General features: G+C 40.5%; 1 protein-coding gene across 2 annotated transcripts in view; it reads right to left on the reverse strand.

Annotated features, from left to right (window-relative positions):
- Window positions 1–8948, reverse strand: part of LOC108773392 (zinc finger protein 131) — a 53644-nt gene extending 44696 nt beyond the window's left edge. Inside the window, exons 1-3 of one of the 2 annotated variants that reach the window (XM_018539186.1) lie at window positions 8861–8948; window positions 2940–3493; window positions 1539–1718 (exon numbers count right to left, since the gene is read on the reverse strand). In XM_018539186.1, the coding sequence (XP_018394688.1) occupies window positions 1539–1718; window positions 2940–3493; window positions 8861–8903 (777 nt within the window). In that variant the 5' untranslated portion in view covers window positions 8904–8948. The remainder of the gene's footprint in view (window positions 1–1538; window positions 1719–2939; window positions 3494–8860) is intronic. The other variant, XM_018539177.1, reaches the window with a different exon arrangement.
- Between the last annotated feature and the right edge of the window lie 11622 nt (window positions 8949–20570).

The raw sequence follows: 20570 nt of genomic DNA on the forward strand, positions 1-20570 counted from the left end.
TCTCTAATCTAAAATTGCCATTTCCTGCAGCAAATGAAGTACGAATTTCTGGTATAGATTCACTCCACTTTCTACAGTATTTGCAAAACATAAGATTCGATCGTTCATCATACTGCAGCCAGGAATACATGCCTAACCAGCCCGGCTTAAATTTACCAGCTTTTCTATTTTGCGAAGTAGTACGCTGCAAATTTGCGCATTGAATTGTCGGCTGAATTACAGATAATCCTGGTTCCTGATTTATTTGTAACGATCTATCACTTTCAAGTCTCTTAGCAACTGGATATTCGGGTAACGATTCGTACGACTGGGTTTGATCAATGCTATTGCTTTTATACAAATGATGCGCGTTCATAGATACGACTTGACTTAGCGGATTATGTGAATTTCCGGGGAATTCAGACGCAATTCCCGACAAATCGACATAGAAAGAACCTCCAGCCATGATGGCACTTTCGCGAGAAACTTGCACCCCAGCGGAATCTGGACGATTTGAAGTCATGTTCTGTACATCCATAGTTTCGTCACTCTTCCCACCTCTTTGAACCTCCCACTCCATATTAGTCTGTCAACAGAGAAGGAAAGGATATGTGCTTAATCAACACATCTCGACCAATTTTTTTTTTTAGCAGAAAAAGCCAATTCTGTAATCTCTAATTAGAAAAATCCCTTCCTTCCCATGTTTGTTTCGACTATAGGACGACGGTAGGTAATTGTCGTCAATTGTGGGAACAGTAACGAAACTCCGTTATAGGGATAATTATCTTCACGATATATCACGAGAACTTTGCACTTCGTTTACGACTGTGCAAAGTATATTTAAGCAAGAAGAAGCATACAGCATCTTCGGAAAAAAAAAGCGGATACAAAATAAAAATATCTAAATGGACACATAGAATCTAAGCTACATGCTGTAATAATATGTACTAGAGTACTTTGTTACGCAAACACTTCAAACCACAAAAAATGTTTAACCTATTCATGCATTATTTTCAAGTTTAATCTAAATACATTTCTTTAAACATTTAAGTATTCTTAAAGAAATATCTTACAGAAGTAATGCATTAAATATAGTAATGCATAATTATACATAATTACTTTGAAAATTACGTGTTTAGAGATAAATGTAATAAGATAAGAAATAATAAAATTTCCTAAGTTTTTTGTAGTGCATGTGACTTTAGATAAAGAAACCAAGAACATAAACAGTCTTATCATTATTATCTTTTATGCAATCAAGATAAATACATAAAAAAATAATTTTCTTTAACTGCATCAATAATACTTTCAAATAAACTGATGTACTTATAATCAATTCTTACCAAAAAGGAAGATTATATACACATATATTTTATTGCATGTAAGAGCATAGATCTTGCAAAGTTAAAAAAAATTTTAACAAAGTTAGCATCTCACGTTATCAAACAAGTAAATGTACAAGAAAAAGCGAAGCGAATACATATATGCAGGGCAGAAATAGGAAGAAATGATTAATCAAAATTAAAATATGAAATGCATAAATGACGAAAATTACTTACGGGGAGGGAAATATTGTCATGGAAGTCGGGCAAGTGGTGATCCACCTCTTGTTTAATAGGAGCCTGCGGTTGTGAAGCAGGGGACATGGGTCGACCACCATCTTCCATCTCAACTCCCAGGGCATTATTTAACTTTGGAATCACAGGAGGACTTGATTTGTAACTACACTGCGAGGATGTCTGAAAATAATCAATCAAAAAAATTTTCTTCATCTTTTTCTAAGTGCTAGATCTCATGCCTCGACATGATTACTAATTGTAAAATTTAAGGTTAAAAGCTTATTTTTTTAAATAACACTCATCTAGATGATAGGTAGATTATTCTCTTTATTATTATTATATATCATCTCTATTTCTATTTATATATCTATATTATATATCATCTCTTTATTATTATACATCATCTCTAGGTAGATTATTTCTCTTGCTTAAAAATGTAATACATGGATTTATATTATAATAAACTGACTAGGTTTTTGTGTTGTGTAATAACTGTTGTATATTTACTGTTATATACTTGTAACTAAATTGCATTTGACGTTTTGAAATAGACGAATTATATCTCTTTCTGAATATAAGAGTCTTATGTCAAAATATATATAAAAGTATATAGGAAGTACACTATGATTAAAGATTCTATAACAGAATCTGGCCATGAGCAATTTTATCAAAAAACAAGAGCATAAAGGAAGAGCATTTGTACTGTCTCTTTTTATACATACCATCTCATTCTAACTTATACTATCTTACTCATTCCAACTTATTGAAGTTGATAAAAATGACGGGCCAATCAAAAGTTTATTTCGTGGTCGGACTTTGTTATAGGGTCTTTAATTATGATGATATCTGTCTCGTGAATTATACAGCAGGTAATAGCATTTGGTCTGAACTCTTCAAGGTTATAAAGTTTATTTGGAAAGCTGTGCAATCACAGGCACATGTATAATTTGTTGATAATATGTATGAGACCATAATCAACCAGAATTTTAAGCAGTAGCACAAGTATACTGATATATAAAATTAATATTCATATAAATTTATTTAGAGAAACAGCATTCTGTAAATATTGCATGTATGTTACTTTATACAGTTAATATGTGAAAATGTAATGTAATATCTAATATTGTTACAAGCATAACAGATGAATATAAATAAAAATGGCATCGAAAGAGAGCAAAGAGAGATGCAAATTATGTTTGCATCAACTTTCAGAAGAAATACTTATATTGCTCGTTTCTGTATAATTTTTCTTAATCAAGCTTTAAGATACACTTAATATGACACATATATGAATCATGATAAACAATGTACATGTGTTACAATGAATAAAACTGATGATACACACAAGTGACCTATCTCATGATACAGTTATAGAAGAGAGTAAACGAGTACGATATCTACCTGAGAATCAGACAAGAATCTTTCGCTAGGTGGGCCAGAAAGGGAAACGTCGTAGCTGCCTGAATTCTTTCTTTTCCTCTTCTCATGATGAGACTGGAGGTTAGGCGAATCGCTATGTCTTACTCCAGTTTGCGTTTCTGGATCAGGTGATGGACACTTGTCCTCTGCCTTGTTATTTACACTATTATCGGTGAGGCCTCTGATCTGTAATGCCTCTGCTGTTTTAAGGAACATCGGTAGCAGATGCTGACTAACATTGACTTCGCCCTTATACATAAAGTGCAGCAACGCCTTCATTTCCGTGTCATTGACATCCTTGAGGAATATGATTGGATGGGGGTGGGTGTTTTGCAGGAAAATGCTCTCGAAATATGGACTGCATGCAGAAAGTATGGTCTGGTGCGCTTTGAAGGTCTCTCCGACACAGGCCAGGGTCACGTCACAGAGTGCTTCTCTGGCAAGCAGTGAGCTGAGAACGTCTGTGAGGTTGGCTGGATGATTGTTCCACCGTAGACAATACTGCTGGTCCATCTTGTCTATCTCCAATCCCGACCCTACAACCAAACTAGTTGGCCAAAACTGTCTAGATAAAAACTATGCTATCACCCTGGCTATATACCGAATGATCCCCTAACCCTTAAAAAGCGCTAAACTCACACACTATCTCCACGCGCACTCTCCTATCGTCCTGACAATATCTCCCCGCAGATTAAATCGCGGCTCTCTAGACCCACACAACGTCCTCCGCGCTTCTGCAAATGTGCCACATTGCAGTATAACTGTAAAACCCTTCAGGGTTCACGCCGCGCTACTATACGTGCAGAAAACATTTTTTCGCATAACCTTAACGGCCGGAGCGAGGTAAGCCGCGCTCGAATTTCTAAACGGTGGACCACGGGCACGGGCCGCCCGGGAGGTTAGAACGCTAATTGCGACGCAGTACGTGCCACCCACGTATACGATAATAATCCGATATATTCGGAGGTGATGTTTTTGGCAATGTCAATATTCGCGAGGCTTGGGCGCCATTGTCGGCCGTGCTCTCGTCTAGCCTCCACGAGCCTCCTCGCGAAAAGACGATTTGTTGATGCCCGATTTTCTAGCCACTCGTACTAGCTAACGCGTACCCGCTTTATTTACGCGGATCCTACGCAGATTACGCCGTCGCGCATCACTCACCGCGAGATACCGCTTCCCGAATCTCCGTACGTCGATTACTCACCTCTCGCAAACTTTTTGCCATTACAACGCCACCCGACCCTTAACGTCCACTGCCATACCAATCTGCCAATGCCTACGGCCTTATTTTTAAAATACTTTTGACCTTCGTGCATCTGCCGCGGGGAATGGCGCGAAGGGCGCTCGAATTCAAACGCGGTTGAACGTACGCCGCGTCTTCTTTCCGACTGCGTGATGCGTGCGGGACGCCGCGGCCACCGGTGCGCGGCGATAACGCGGAGTGTCCCATACGAAATATATCGCAGTCGGAATATAGAGAATTCGCGCGGCGCTCGTCGCCATATCGATCTGCACCAGTGCCGGCCTTCTTATTTTCCAAATAACGCACGCTTTCATTACGTCAGCCACGCGATATGGCGCGTCAACGCGCACTATTCAAACGCGACCGAATCCTTTTTAACGATTATCGTTCTGATTGATTGATTCGTCTCTTGAAAAATCCGACAAACTGATCAGAATTTTACTGATTAATGTGATTGAATAATGTCTATAACAAACCGAATTTTACTATTTAACATAATTGAACAATATATTGTACAATTGAACACATAATCATATTTTATAATTCTACACTGAGAGAAAAATGTATTAAGTTTTAATAAATTTTTGTCTGAATAATTGAATATTTACTATAAATGTAAACTTATATTTATTTCGTACAAAAACAATTAATTTGATTATATTATTATTTTATTTAGCGTAAATAAATTTTATATCAATATTATTTAAACAATTATTTAAAATTAAGGATTGCTTTTCTTTCAGTGTAAGAATAAATAAAATATCTTTACATTTTATGTGTATTTATAAATTCATTAAAATAAAATTTTTTAAATATCAACAAATACCAATTATTGAAAAACAATAAATTCCTGTTTATTATCAATAAACGATTGTGCGATAAGTGGTTTGTGTTTCATATTAAAATTTGGACGAAATTATTAAAACAATGTTATTTTTTATAAATTGGTTGCCATGATTTAAAGATAAAGTAATGATAATTTTCTGACCTAAACAATTAAATATAATCCTAATCATAATTTCTTAAATCAATATAAGAGATAGGATATATTTAGTAGCGTACAATCCGAGATGTAAATAAAGCGGTTGCTTCAAAGCCGATGCATTTTCGAGTGGCCCCCTCGAAGTAACTTAATTTCGTCTATTCTCTCACCATGTCTGGTATTCAATTTAATGCACATGTTTAATAAACTTCGTTTGTGAAAATGTGTTGAAATATACTTTACTAATATATGTTAAAAGAAGAAAGAAATTCACCTTTTTTTCAGTTATATTTGTAACCTTCCTTCTTGTTATTAATTTTTTAATAATAATATCTTCAGTAATATATATTAATAAAAACTAATTTTTTAAAATATATATATATTATAATTAATAATCCTGCCCATTTCATATGTTGAATCTTTTCCCAAAAAAAATTTTAATTAAGCTGAGAAGAGAGATTTAAGAGTAATTTAGCAAAAATATTCTTGAATTATAATGAAAAATATAAAAATAATATTTGTCTCGTTATAACATTTAATATCTAAAAAATTAAATTATTATGGAAATTTCTCTTCTGCAATTATTTATTTTATTACTGTTTCAATGTGTATCTTTTTATCCAGAACTAATCTCTAGAACTTATCGACTTTTGCAAGATTTTGCAACATACTTTATTTTTTTCATTTTCAATTATTTAATTTAAAAAATCTAGCAGTATTAATAATTAAATTATTATAATTTTTTTACACTGTAATTATTAGTTTCACTATTAATGTGCATTTCTGTTCATTCAAAACTAGTTTCTGCGTTCTTTGAAAGATCTTATAACATTCTTTATATTCTTTAATCTCTGCCTATTAATTTTACGATATATATACGAACAAGTTTCGTATGTACGCCAAGTTAGTGTATTAAAGATAGAAAAAGAATCGCTAACTGTGTTATCTTTTGCCTCGTTTTTTCTCTCTAATGTACCAAGCCCACGAACGCTCATCGTAGCTGAAAACGCGGATTAAAATCGCGGGGCCTTCGAGAGCGCGGCTCGTTTAAATACCGGTCGTCGAGGCGCAACACGACGCGTAGAAAGGGATGTTCTCACGGTTTTCATTTATTTGGAGTTAATCGTGGAGCTCAACGGCGCGCGAGAATAAAATCGGGCGTTTCGACCCTCCGGTCTTTAAATCGAGCGTCATCGTAATTGCTGAAAGAGCTCATGCCAAACAGTAGCTTGATATACGAAGGGAAAATAGCGCGAAATCGCGCTTTCCACGCGTGTTCCATTTCGCGCAGAGAATCCACATCACGCGGGCGGTGCGTACTCCCGGAGACGCTTTAACTTCATTTGGTGGCAATAAACGATAATTCGCGGAGAGTTTCTGATATTAATTCGGCCCTCCCCGCCGGTACTCTCTCACCAAAACGATAATCGTGTTATGCCCGTGTAGAATCAATAGGCACCGGGGAAAATTGGAAAATCTGCTCAACCGAGGTTACCAACGCGAGATTTACAAGCACCGAACGGCTGTTAACAGATTTAATCCGCGCTTTCATTGGTATCGCTGGAAATTATGTTTCACGGATATATGTATATCCCGCTCAAAGATAGAAATGCGATACATAAAACGCCCATACGTCAAAACGACTGATGCGATAAACACGATGTAAACGAAGAATTCAATATTCCCATATCCGTTTTCTCCCCGTTTTTGATAAAATAACGCCGCTAATGCGGCTTGAAAAACGCCTAATTAATCACATTCGCGATGAAATTGTCGCGATGCGCGACGCAATATCTGCCGTTTAAATTCGATTCCGCGTTTCCGCTGCATTTCGAAATGCACCGGTCCGGCCTGACCGGGACGGAATTCATTTTGCAATCACGGACATGTCCTAATTGTACACCCGGTTTCGTAATTTCCCGTTTTCCCTTAAATGAGGTATTAATCGCCGGAATGCAGACGCGCAAAAGCTGCATCTCCGTTTACTCGCTCGGCCCGAAGAATACTGAATAATATCTCGTTTAAAAAGCTCCTGGGACATCTGACGTGCATATATACGTGTATATAAACGCGGTATGTACGAAACTATATGTCTGGTTCTCTGCTAACAATTTAAACTGTGACGTGTCAGCATTATGTTAGTGGAAACGTCGTCCGTTTCCGAGCAACTTTCAGCAATTCCTGCGAACACTCGATTCTGACTCAACAAAGAAGAGATGAAAGGGAAATAATATAAGAAATACTTGTATCTGTGAAGATTAAAAATAAATTCAGCATCCAAGGGTATCGACAATTTTTCTATTTTACAAATAAAAAATTTGTTTTAATAAGATTCTAGCTAATATTAATTATTATATAGCTCATTAGAAAGAGTTTAGAGATCGAGATTTGTTGCGGTATGTGTAAATCGGACCAAATCCGGCGACGAGTAATTAGGCTCGACTATGAGCCCGATTACGGGAGACCGTTTAATTACACGCGTCGCACAGTCCCCCCCCCCCCCCCCCTATCGCATTTATTAAGCCAAACTAAACCCGCGTACTGAAGGTACTCTGATAGAAAGATTCTCTTTGGTCCGTCTTAATAACAACATACTAACTTTAAGGACTAGATAATTACCTCTATATACGTATTTACTGTATATGCCAAGCGGTTCTTCATTAAGAGAATCCGCGAGTATCTTGTTCTTTAACGAGCTATCCGCCGAGATAATGAAATATTCAACGATAGACAAGTATCCTATTGTGTTTAAGTTTTTTGATAAGTAGTCTGAATAGCGGAAGTTATAATACATATATATATATATTTTAGGAAAACGTCGATCTATTTGCAGAATGTCATAATACTGTTAAATTCATACCGTCAAATTACACTCGAAATATCAATTAAACCAAAATATTGTAATTCAATAATTTGAGTTACTTTTGATCGTTTCTGTAAGTCGCGACTGCTCCTATTCGATACGTAATTAGCTTAACTAAAGCATAACAAATTAAACAATTTATCTCAAGAAACTTAAATTCAGTTTATTATTAACCAAGTGCATAAAATAACATGGATGTTGTTTACTTTGAAACTAACAATAGAAATAAATTGATTTACATTTTCACGTATATGGAAGTTAATAATAACAAAATGTTACTTAAGTTTTGAGTTACCGTTCCTTCTTTGATATTTAATAGTTATACCTGCTTAACATCACAATCGATTTTTTCAAAAAATATTGATACAGGAATTATATCGATTTCATATCCTATCCGTTTCGGCCTGCACAACTTTTTCGATCTACACTGAAGAAAAAACTTTTAATAAATATTTACTGAATGTTAAACGTACACTTATTTGATACAAAAAAAACCTATTAATTTGATTTAACAATCATTTATTTATTAAATAAATATTTATTTATTGTTAATAAATGTTTAGTTAAGATAATTCAAAAAATGTATTAAGATTTAGTAAATTTTTTTTCAGCGTAGTGAATGCTTCAATTGGCGTTGCGTATTCGTGATTGTGCCCTTTTTATATATCTTATATACGTCTAATATATTCTCTAACACATCTACATATAATATACTTAATAAAGACCTAACTAATATATATATCCTCGTGAAAAATTACCTACGTCTTTCTTCACAAGACAATATAAAATAAAATTTCTGTTTTCATGAAACAGACCTGCGTGTTTTCTGCATGCCTGCGAGACGGGCATCCATCCCATGATTAAGTGGGGCCGACCTTGGCCCTTTGACGCCGGAAATTGCGACCACACCGTCGAAATGCATCGACGATCGATGTGTCGCAGCCACAGCGAGCCGCGCGCTGGGAAAAGCATTTCCGGCGCAGGGCTTGCGGCGCGTTTATCTTCCGGAAGTACCCCTAGTTGATCTTCGGCGGGTAAATCTTCACACGTAGATCTTCGCACGCGCGTATTTTCTCGTTCTCGATCCGCTGGCGGATCAATGTATTCCCGTTTTCTATCGACTCTATTCTATGTGACCGAGCCATTCGGTTTCTTCTTGAGCAAAGTACAGTTCGCGAGATGTGGAAAAATAGATTTCACCGCTCCGCAAACGGCGAGTATATAGAAAAATAGAAGCTATTCGATTCTCTCTTATTTTTCGCTTTTCTCCATATCTTTAAAACGCGAAATGCTAAAGTGACGACTGCATCTCTTTCCTTCTCCCTCTTCGAGATTCCCGCTCGACGCCGCAAATCGATTAGGAATTGGAAGTACGAGTCCGTGACGCAAACAACAAGCGATAACGTGGAAATGCTCGGAAAAAGCTTTATGTAGGACAACCGTGCCGATAAAGGACGCGCCGCTGCTGCACTCGGGCATGCATTTTCCCGACCACAATGCAATCGGAGCGCGGTCGCGAGACGAAGGGCGGGTTGGGCGGGCACGCTCGCTTTGAGCACACGCCGGGGATCTTCAAACGCACCCCCAACGTTCCTCTCACGAAAGCGAACGTCGAACTACTTGTACATGTCTCGTAAACATCACGACACCGCGCTCGCTCGCAGCCAGAATACCCTTCGACCTCGTAGAACGTCTATAAGCGAACGTATCTAGCTTGAGAGCTTCAAAATATCTTTCACCAAATGACTCGAGAGACCGAGTGACGCTGCGAATAATAGAAACACTTTGAGACGTCTCTTACCCGAGTAACTGCCCTCGAGAAAGTGATGGGAGCTGGTAAACTTTGGAGAACTAAGCTCACACCCGGGAGTACCCGTCTCTCATCCAGAGAGACAAACCATCACAAAGAGTTACCCGACTCATTTCGCGAAATATTCGGCTTCTCGAATCAACCTAGAATCTCCGAGAGTGATTTTCTCGACTTTCTTAAGCTTAGATAGCTCGCTGATGTTAGAGGAATTAAGGTAATAATAAGATGAGTGCAAAATTCCGCATAATGGCGATAGCAATACTGGAAACAATGAATCAAATTTAAATTTGCTGCCCAGACTCTCTGCATAACGCTACATAATGCATGAGTCATAAGAAAATTAGTCAAAGTTCTTCATTTCATACTCTAATTACTTGATTCTCTTATAAGCTTTTGCTGCAATAAGCCGTTACCTAAATTAAGTTTAAAATTTTAAGCCATAAAAAATTGGCCAATCATAATCGATTATTCTTCTCATATTCGACTGCGATTGGTCAGGGTCTTACGGCTTTAGGCTTTTAGAGCTTAAGAACGACAGCGCAAAGTCTTGCATAAACGCATAAGAATATTAATCAAAGACCCCCTCTTCTTTTTTTTCTTTCCATGAAATAAAAGACTCTGATTGGTTGATTTTCTTATGCTTTATGCGATATGCGTTATCGGAAAGTTTTTGCTCCAGCTTCATATAACGATTTATTGTAGAACGTGTGTTATGCTTTATGTCTTATGCACAAAACTTTCCTGCGTATAATAGCGGTAACACAGCTAATGAAATTTTGGCCCAAATCTACAGCGCATCCACGGGAATGCTGCACTTGTCTTATTACACTTTGGCCCAGTTTTCCATTTTCTGGTTAACTTGTGATTAGCAGCCATTTAACCTGATGTTTTATCTAATGCGCTTCATGTATAATGATGTCATGAATAAAGCTCATTGAGTAGAACATCAAATTAAGTTCAACCGCAAGCTATAACTAGATAATGAAAAATTGGGCCTTTGAGAAGAATTACGTCTCCTTTCCTCTTTTACTGTTCTTTCGCCCGGAAAATTCTCTCGCACGTCCGATCTTGTTTCTTGCCGCGTGTCAAAAGGGAGATCGCGAAAGGCCGGGCGTTTACCCTCACCCACTCCCAGTGATTGAATGGATGCGTTGTTTGGCAGCGAACTACCACGACCTGAATCGGCGCCCGAACTTGGAAGCAGCGCCAACCACCACGATCACGACGACTACGACAGCGACGGCATAATGGTCGTGTCGAGAAGGATCGCAGAGGGGATTAAACGCGGGCGTATCCACCGTCGGGAAAACAAAGCGGCCCGGGACGGCTCTTTGTCGTACCGGAAATAAAAAAAAAAAAAAGAAAAAAGGGAATGGACGCACCGCAACGGCGAAGTTGAGCGGGAAAGTTATCTGCGATTAGCGCGCCTCGCGATAAACGCGCGATTAAATTTGCATAATAAGTGGCGGATTATTTCTCGACGGCGCTACGCTAGATTAAAAATTAAGCTCGACGTAGAGTCGCATGGCTCTAGCCGCACATGTGTGTCCCTCGAGTGTCTGCGCAAGTTTACGTGGCGCGCATATAGTCGTTCGCCGTGAGAAAAATGTGGCCGGCGCTGAAATACGAAACCGGAATTAGTCGGTTAGCATTCGTAACGGCCCGCCGCATTTGTAATTAACGCGCTATGAATCGCGCGGCTATCTCTACGCGAGGGCACATCCGCGGAATTAATCGCGAGGGATCGATGCCGATATCTCCCGCATACCAATCAAAATTATGCTTCACGCTGAAAGATCCGATGCGCTAATTGTCGTTGCTCAAACAGGAGGACCGACGGCGATGAAATTTATGCATCAAGGTTCGCCTTATTCAAAAGTTACGCTGAAAGGTCCAGTTTTTCAGTTTTTTGTACAAGATATGCATATTTCTAGTAATATTCTTTCTTACATTTTCGGAACGTATGTTTTTCCTTTTTATTAACTAATTACAATATAATTTTTTCATAAATGTGCCAAGAAATTTTTGTAAACAAAGTTCCTTTGACATGAAAATTGAAGTAAAAATACATCTTTTTTTCTTCTACATTATTTTATAAATAATTTTTTAATATTATTACGATAATATTACCGACCATTTAATTAATTTTCTTATGAATGAAAATTTTCGAAACGAGACGTTCCTGAGACACGTCTCTTTCAGGCGCAACGTATGCATCAGAAATATCGGTCACCGCGAAGTGTTGTGGATGCGAAAATAAAATTTATGTTTGAGATATTAAATTTTTCAGCGGTTGTGCTCTATTACTATATCAAATTCCACTTTATCAATCGTTCCGACTCGGACGAGGAAGCGGAAACGCGAGATACGGCAGCCTCGCGAGGCACGTTGCTCGAAAGTGCGGCATATTTCATCGGGAATACCCATGCACCTTTTACTGCCAGCCAGTCATAATACTCGCGCGAATGAATAGCGAAAATATGGAAATTCGAATCCAACCGTATACCGTCCCAACTGCATTCTTGCACCTGGCTGCAAGCAGTTGCCGCGTTGCACCGAATTAACGCGAAATCTACACACATTTTACCGCGCATTTTTCTGCTGATAAGTCCTTCGATATTTCCTTCAATTTCGAGACGGTGATATAGTTTTGATCAAATGGATTGTCGAGAGCAGTTACGATATTGATATTCAACGACAGCCGATCTAAAGGTACGTCTTTCAAGAAAAGTCCAAATAATGACTTTTGATTAGAAAATTGAATTGTTTATCGACATTTATAAGAATCAGAATAAAATAATTTTAACTTTTTTTTCATCCTTTGTAGACACGGACGAAGAATTTATGTTGTTCTATTTTCCCAGCACGCGATTTCCCACATTACTTTTCTCAATTCTCGTTCGAGACGACGATCATGTTTCGTCGAATTTTCTATTCACTTTCTGAACTTTTCGCGCGTTCGACTGATTTTGTTTACTTCACGTGGACGAGTCGGAAAATGTGAGATACCTTTCGTCCATGCAAATTTATTCGCATCGCCTCTCCTCACTGTCAATTCTGAAGATAGCGAGCGACCCATACAGCACCTTGCAAATTTCTAAAAACGTCCCAAAACATCCTAAAGATGTTTTCAGGATGTTGTCGGATAAAGTGTGCCGTATGAGAAGTTAGCGAAGGGAAAACAAGTTGCGAGCGACGGTGCTTCGTTGCGAGCAATTTCGGGGCAATTTCGAGGGAAACATGGTGATGTGACGCGACGTCGTGACGCAGAAAGCTTCGTCGTTCCTCCGTCCGCTTTCCCGCCCACCCTTTGCCGCGGGAGAAGTCGGACGGCGGAAACGCGCGTGCCGTCGATCGTGCGATCGATAAAATCCTCCCGTGGAGTCGCGGCGTTCCCGCCCTTTCCCGATCCGTCGCGGTAAACAGCGACACGAAAGCGTAGCACGGCGCGGCGCGGCGCGGCGCGTCCCGCCACGGCGAAGAGCTTTTGCGAATCCGACGTGCCGATTCCGTGCAGTTGGACATCGCCGGCTGATTTAGGTCGCATTGTTACCTGGTTTATTGAAATTCGTGAACATGAAATCCCGTCGGCTTCCCGCAGCTTCCGGCGGTGCGTAAAGCCGTGCCGTGTCGTCGTACGTGATCCTCTTCGGGCGCTGAATGGGACGATCTTCTCTGCGGACGATCTTCCTCGGAGTAGGACGTGGAGTGGAGAAACTTGTCTTCCACTTCCAAGGAAAGCCTCCGGAAATCGGGCCGCTGCCGGACTTCCGCTCTTGCTACGTTGGAAGTCTCCCGCGCGGCTTATGTGTGTTTACTTTCGCGCACTTTCGGATTACAAAAGACAAAAACCCCGCACTTCGTACTCTCGATATACGCACGCGAAATTTTCTCAGCTCGCTTCGGCCATCGTTTGCCGTTTCGCGCGCACGCGATTCACGATCTTGATACAATTAGATCGAGATCGAGATCGAGATCGAGAGAGAGAGACAGAGAGAGAGGATGCGTGACGCACGTTACGCGCGATCACAGCAGACTCGAGAACGCGGGAACTCGCTCGTCGTCGGCCGATACGTCGCGAACGATAGAGGGTGGTTGGCGCGCGCACGACGATGCAACCCTTCGGCGACGACGGGGACGGTCACGGCGCAGTGAGAAGCAGCGAGTGAATCCGCCAGGGAGGACCAACGGAGTGGCGTGTGCACTAAGTTGGCCGTCGAGCGCGACTGAGGCCAGGGGTGGCACCGAGAGATCGCGAGAGGGTGGCGTAGATGCAGGTCGACGTGTACGCTGCACGGGCACATCCCCCCTAATGAATGCACCAGGCATGTGCGAGGGATTTTATGTTCACCGCCGTCGCCGCCGCCACCACCACCGCCGCCGCCGCCGCCGCCGCCGCCACCGCCGCCGCCACCGCCGCCACCGCCACCTTCCCTCCGTTTACCCTCCACTACCGGCACCACCCGAGAATCACCGCCGCCGCCGCCACCCTCGTCGCTCTCCAACCTTCCCTCCCACCCTACCTTCGCTCTCGTCCCTCCGTCCTTCTCTCTTCCCCTGGCCGACGTGTCCTCCGCCTCACCTCTCCCGCCGAACCTCCCTCCTTCTCTCTGTCCCTCGTCCTCTCCGTCGTACTCTCGGCGCGCCGAGTCGGGTTGAACCCCCTTTTCGCGCGCCACCCGACAGTGCATCCGCCACCCAGCGCAACCAGACGCGCGCCGGTTCCCGGGTCCGGCGTGGGGCGGTTTTGCCCCGTATGGCGGAAGCCCCCGCCGCGCTCCTGGGGCTGTGCCCGGTTTTCGCCTCCTCCTGCGTGCCCGCGGACGTACTCTGCACCCGCCGATTGGTACGCACAACTCACCCGCCCGTACGCGGATCCTCTCTCCCTGTGCACCTGCACACGATTGCTCACCCCCTCGTCCTTACCCCGGGTAATATTCCCCTCGCAGTCCCGGCGAACACGCAACACCCTCGTCCTTCCGCAAACTTTCCTCCTCCTCCCCCACCCCTTCGTTTTGTCCACTATTTCTCCCTCTCGCGTTCGCGTATACTATCTCTTTCACCTCCTGCTCGCTTCTGCTCGCCACCTCCGTCACCGAGGTTTCCTCGGTATCCGCCGTTTGGACCGCACGTTCATCTTCGTCGAACCATGCTCTCGATACCTGCGATACTCTGGCCATCGCACCCGCAGCAACGTATTCTGCACCAACCACTGGGAACGTCGTCGAGGTCCGCCGGTGGTTGTCGTCCCCGAGTTCCTGGCACGTCCGCGGCTGTAAGGCGCGCGAAATATATTCCCCGTTGTGTCCACACTACAGTATATGGTGGATCCGATCGATAAATCGATCCCACGATGCGGTCGCACTCGAGAATCCCTCTTCATAGACTTTACGATCGATTTCGCATTAATTTCTCGATATACCGCGGCTTTTTAGAATTTTAATTGCTGTCACATATTCTTGCTTGATTACAGCTGTCGCAGCCTCGAGATAAGTTCCTTCTCTCCCGTGAGAGAACAGACTCTGTAATAATTTTATAAAGATCAGCGCCGAGAGTCCCGTCCCGGAAATTCGATACACGTCTTAGCCCTTCCGAACGTAATGCATCGCCAATTTCGAGTGTAATTCCGTTATCTTGAGACCCTGCTTTGTGCTCCGAGTGACTTCGTCTTAGCAATAAATTCACTTAGCGGCAGACAACTTAGCGCATTGGTGTAACGACCGGGCAAATGTACTTTCCACATCAAACATTTTTGCGCTTGTTGCGTTCTCAAACCGTTTACGCGGAAAAACGGTGATACTCGAGGTTCGAAAGCCTACGGAATTATATATTCCGAAGACGAAATTTGACTATAATCCTTATACGCATAAATCTTCAGAATCCATTATACATAGTAAAAAATATTTTGTCTTTGTATTGAAATCGGTCCACTCAAGCCCCTGTTAAAATTCTGTGTTGAGTTTTAATTTAACATGTGATTATGTTATTCGAATATTTTGTTACATTGATAGTCATTTTTTAATATCAAAATAATGTTATTTATGAGTAAGTGAATAAATAACATAAAAAAATAATGACATTTAAAATTCGAAAAGCAAATGAATAAAAAATACATATTAATTTAATATATCATAAATGTTAATTTTAAAAAATGTTGCTTACAAATTATGTCAGTGTTGCATTTTTGAGTTAATTTTTTTACGCAGTATCTGTGTAACTTGCTAATATTTTTATCTAATGTTAAAACAACTGTCAAAAATTTGAGTGTATCATTTGAGATACGCGAAATATGTTTGAACTCGATAAAATTTTTCAACTGTGTATCTAGAGACATAACTTTTTATGTGTAGGCACTCGTTTAATTATGACGCCCTTTTACAACTAATGTACTTTCTACATCAAACATTTTTGCGCTGGTTGCGCTCATTTACGCGCTCGTGGAAACAAGAGGGTGAAACTCGAAATACGTACATTACTCAAAGTTCAAAAATCTACGGAGTCATGTACCTGAAGATGAAATGCAAATTATCTTAAGGTATACGTACTTTTACACGTAAACCTCCCGTATCTAAGATGTAATTTTTATGTACGATAGAGACGTCCGCTTAATTCTAACGCATCTTCGTAAGTAATGTGCCTCTTCTCGTAATGAGGGATCTACGACGTGAAAACTAAGCGAGATTGCACGCCAGAGTGTGATGCACCACAGTTATTCTCTGTTTAAGATTTAATTAACGTTTATAATAATCTTAGAAAACGTAACAACTGCTTCTCTTTTTACGATAAGTAGCATATTGTAAGTTTCCCTCTTCCCTTTCTGCGTTGCGACGCGAAAATATTGCGTGATAAATTATCGCGAGAGAGCGTCGCCTTTTTATGATATTATTTTAATTACACCGTGTACATATTGTTCCTCTCATCGCTGCTGCGCCTTCGTCATCGTCGCTGCAGCGACGTATCTAACGGTAAAGCAGGCGTTAACGAGGCATGACAGCAACCCCTGTCTTACGTTAATATTACAGTGGTTAGATACCCTTTGCGTACCATCACTCACACTTGTGGGCCTTGATCTAGGATAAAGGTCTACAAGTTTTGTAAGCACACACTTACAACAAGCCAGAGAGCCATAAATAAAATGTTACTTGAAACTGTTCCCGTATATTTTAATTTAACGAAAAATAAATTATTATTATACATTTTGAAAAAATTAAATTATATATAAAATAATTAATTAAAATAATATTCACAAAATTGGTTCTTTCTACTTTTATTACCATTCACAGATACCTTAAAAACAAAAGTTTTTTTTTATAGACAAACGATCAATTCCAGATAAAAGACAGATTTTCTTCAACCATTTTTTAAAACTCTTCGAAGATCTAAATTCTGAAGAAAAATAACAAATTCTTCACTCGATTCAAGAAAGAAAAGATCTTTTTGCTGAGTGTGTGTTACAAAAATGAAATTAGAACAATTAGATTAGGAAAATGACTGTAATTCTAGTTACAAGAATAAAATATACTTTTGATATTCTTTATCTTCATAACAAAACTAAATTTCTTAGTAAAATCTGTAGTACGATCGGGGATATTTTATTTAAACGCATCGGCACACATTCACAATGAAATCGTTAAGTGGCCGAGTTATTACATCGACTGGCCGTCAGAAAAAGAAGGAAACCACACAGTGCAAGTAAAGAGAGATCTTGCAACACAGAGAAGAAAACTGAATCAGCTTAAACGGCATAATAGTATATATATTCAAATGAAATCTTTCGTTTGGCCGTTGGAAGTCGAGTTTTAATAAACTGTATAAGCTTTTCTGTGCTGCGGCCGAGTACCTATACGTATGTACCAGCCGTCAAGTGCAGGCTTAGAAGCTTAGTAGCTCGTAAGTACGTATAAACCAGAGTGGAAGTAGCAGAGGGTATGTACGAGGAACGAAGGAAGATGAGAGGGCGGAAACAAGGGAAAGAGAAGGACACCGACTACAGGGTGATCTACGCGTCAAGAGTGACTTTCACCTCAACTCTGATTTCGTGTAACAAAGGAAATGTCTGCATTTCTCGAAAAATTAAAGAATGAGAGATTTGAAAAATCCAACTATATACTTTTACGCAGTGAAAATTCAAATATTCTTGGAGAAGTATATACGATACGAAATATAACACGTCAGTATTCGCGTGATTCATATGGTAAAGTAACAATCCTTCGTTAAGGCGTACTAAACGTGGTAGATGATATGAAAAGTTGTGAAAAGCCTCAGAATATTGGTTAATATGTATAACAACATAATGACGAGTACTTGAAGGGGACGGTGATTGCACTGAGCACCCTGTATATCGGAAGAAAAGTTAGTGCCAGCTAGCGAGAGGGTGTGCTGGGCAAATTGAGCACGAGCTTTTCAGTTAATCGTCGCGTTCGTACCCTTCGCTCTCTCAACGGGTGCTCTTCCTCCCTCTGACCTGTATGTTTTTTCTTTTCGTGACGACCGTCGTCGTCGATTCCGCGATCCAACCTGCCGGCAACAGCACGGTTCGCTGCTACCTAGAAAACTCCGGAGACGAGGGCGAGAAAAGAAAGAAAAAGCAAGCCGTGCTATCTGCATAGGGAAAAACTGAAAAATGGAAGCTCCCAACACCTAGTAGCTCTCACTTGACACCGCCGCGTCACCCGATGGGTGCTCGATGTCGTCATCGACATGCAGCGTAAAACGGGACTAAACTTTACTAGTACGATAAATCGACGACTTTATTCAATCTCTGTCATATGAATGAGTCTCTGCAATGATCGCGAAATATTAAGCGGAAATTCATATCGCTCGGTAATGAATCGCTATCTTATCAATATTTGGCTGACTAATCAAGCAAATCTAAGAGAAACGTAGCTAGATAGCTGTTTACAATTTTTTTTGCAATTGTTCTTCTCGAATATATTTATTAAAAGATATCAGAAATTATAGTGCCGATTATAAAAATAATTAAAGTAGAGAATAGAAGTAAAAGAGCAATGTATTTTTGACCTTTTTCAGAAAAATATTTAATGTATAATAATAATCCAGTACGTAATAAATTTACACATATATTTTAAAAGCATGAAAATTGTCCGACAGCATGAGATATTATTGCAAATTAAAATTTATTGTTATTAAATGTTTTTGTCTATATTTCAAACTTATATAACATTTATACGTATAATTAAGTACAAAATAGAAGAGAAATGTACTTTTAACTTTTTTTTTTTTTTCAAAAAAAATATTTAATATAATAATTCAGTGTGTAATAGACATAAGTATATATTTATTTCAAACACATTGAAAATTGTCCGACAACATGGTACTTGTGATATTATTGTAAATTAGCGTAAGCAGTCAAATTAAAAAGGCTATTATATATATTAAAGGGACGTGACATAGGAGGAGTAGGACAAAAAAGCACTTGCAAGTATAGATTTATATAAAACTGGGATTCTAGTTAGTGTTAATATGGTGAATGTAACTAATTGTAAGTAAACCAAGTTCCGTCTTGGCGTATAAGCTGCAGCAATAAAATATCTTTGTTATATTTTAAACTTATATCAAATTTAATATATAGCATACATAAACCATAAAATTAAACGTACTATTTCATTTCATGGAGATATAACATGGTGATATCTCTCGCAAACAATTCCGTACGAGAATTTCACGTGAAAGAGTTTCTCTCGAGTATCTAATAATATCGGTCCGTGCAATAATCATTTCATCAATTTGTTGCGTATCATCGACAGAGCCTGACGGGAGCTATATTAATTTGCCGCTGTTGGGCCCAGAGGGCATCGATTTGTTCCCGTCGGTTTGCTAACTGGTCGGCCAACACGAAATTGCGATTCCACGATGAATTTATGCAGCCGTGATTCGTTCGACGTCTCTATATAAAACTGTCGTTGCACCCCCGTCATCCCTGTCCGCGGCATCAACCCTACGGCGATACGTTATATAACAGTTGCATGCCTAGGGAATCGTGCGCACGGTCGTGTTGTAAACTACTGCAGCCGCTTTGTCAAGGGAAACAATTTCGAGGAAAAATGCAACGAGCGCCGCATCAAAGAATCGGCATGTATACGCGCTCAGTTTCGAGCCGATCGGGCCAATCTTTTCCGCTCCGCGCGTGATCGATACCGTTTAATACCAGATCTGCCGGGGTTTGACGCGCTCGCGTTTATACCCGGATCACCCAGAATAACTCGCGATTTCGCGTATAATCAAATTACACAAATCATCAAAGTTCGTAATGATCGTATTCTGCGCCGCGCTGCCGCGCCGCGGCAGCGGGCCATCTCCGTTCTCGTTTCCTACCGGAATTACACGATCCAATTCCTCCTCGTTTCGTATGTCATTTACTCCCCGGGAGAGCGAGAGTGGTTCTTAAGAGACCTCGCTCAGAAACTAGCGCATTCGCCCACCATTTGATTCTTGCTCGACCACGGTGAAAATCGTATCGCCGGCCACCCGCGCCGCGCCGGGACGCGGCGCAACCGTAATCGAAATGCCAAAGCATTTTCACCCCGGCGTGCACGAAAGGCACACGCTAATGAATTTCGAAAGGGCTCGCAAACATTCACTGATTGCCCAATTCGTTGGGCACGCGGACACAAACATTAGTCTCGTGGCGCGCCGCGCCGTAAATATAACGACGGGGTCGCTGCAGCGCGCGTGGATTCGTTGCGGCCGACAAT

This window comes from Cyphomyrmex costatus, unplaced genomic scaffold (genome assembly GCF_001594065.2).
Source record: "Cyphomyrmex costatus isolate MS0001 unplaced genomic scaffold, Ccosl1.0 scaffold102, whole genome shotgun sequence".
Lineage (NCBI taxonomy): Eukaryota > Metazoa > Arthropoda > Insecta > Hymenoptera > Formicidae > Cyphomyrmex > Cyphomyrmex costatus.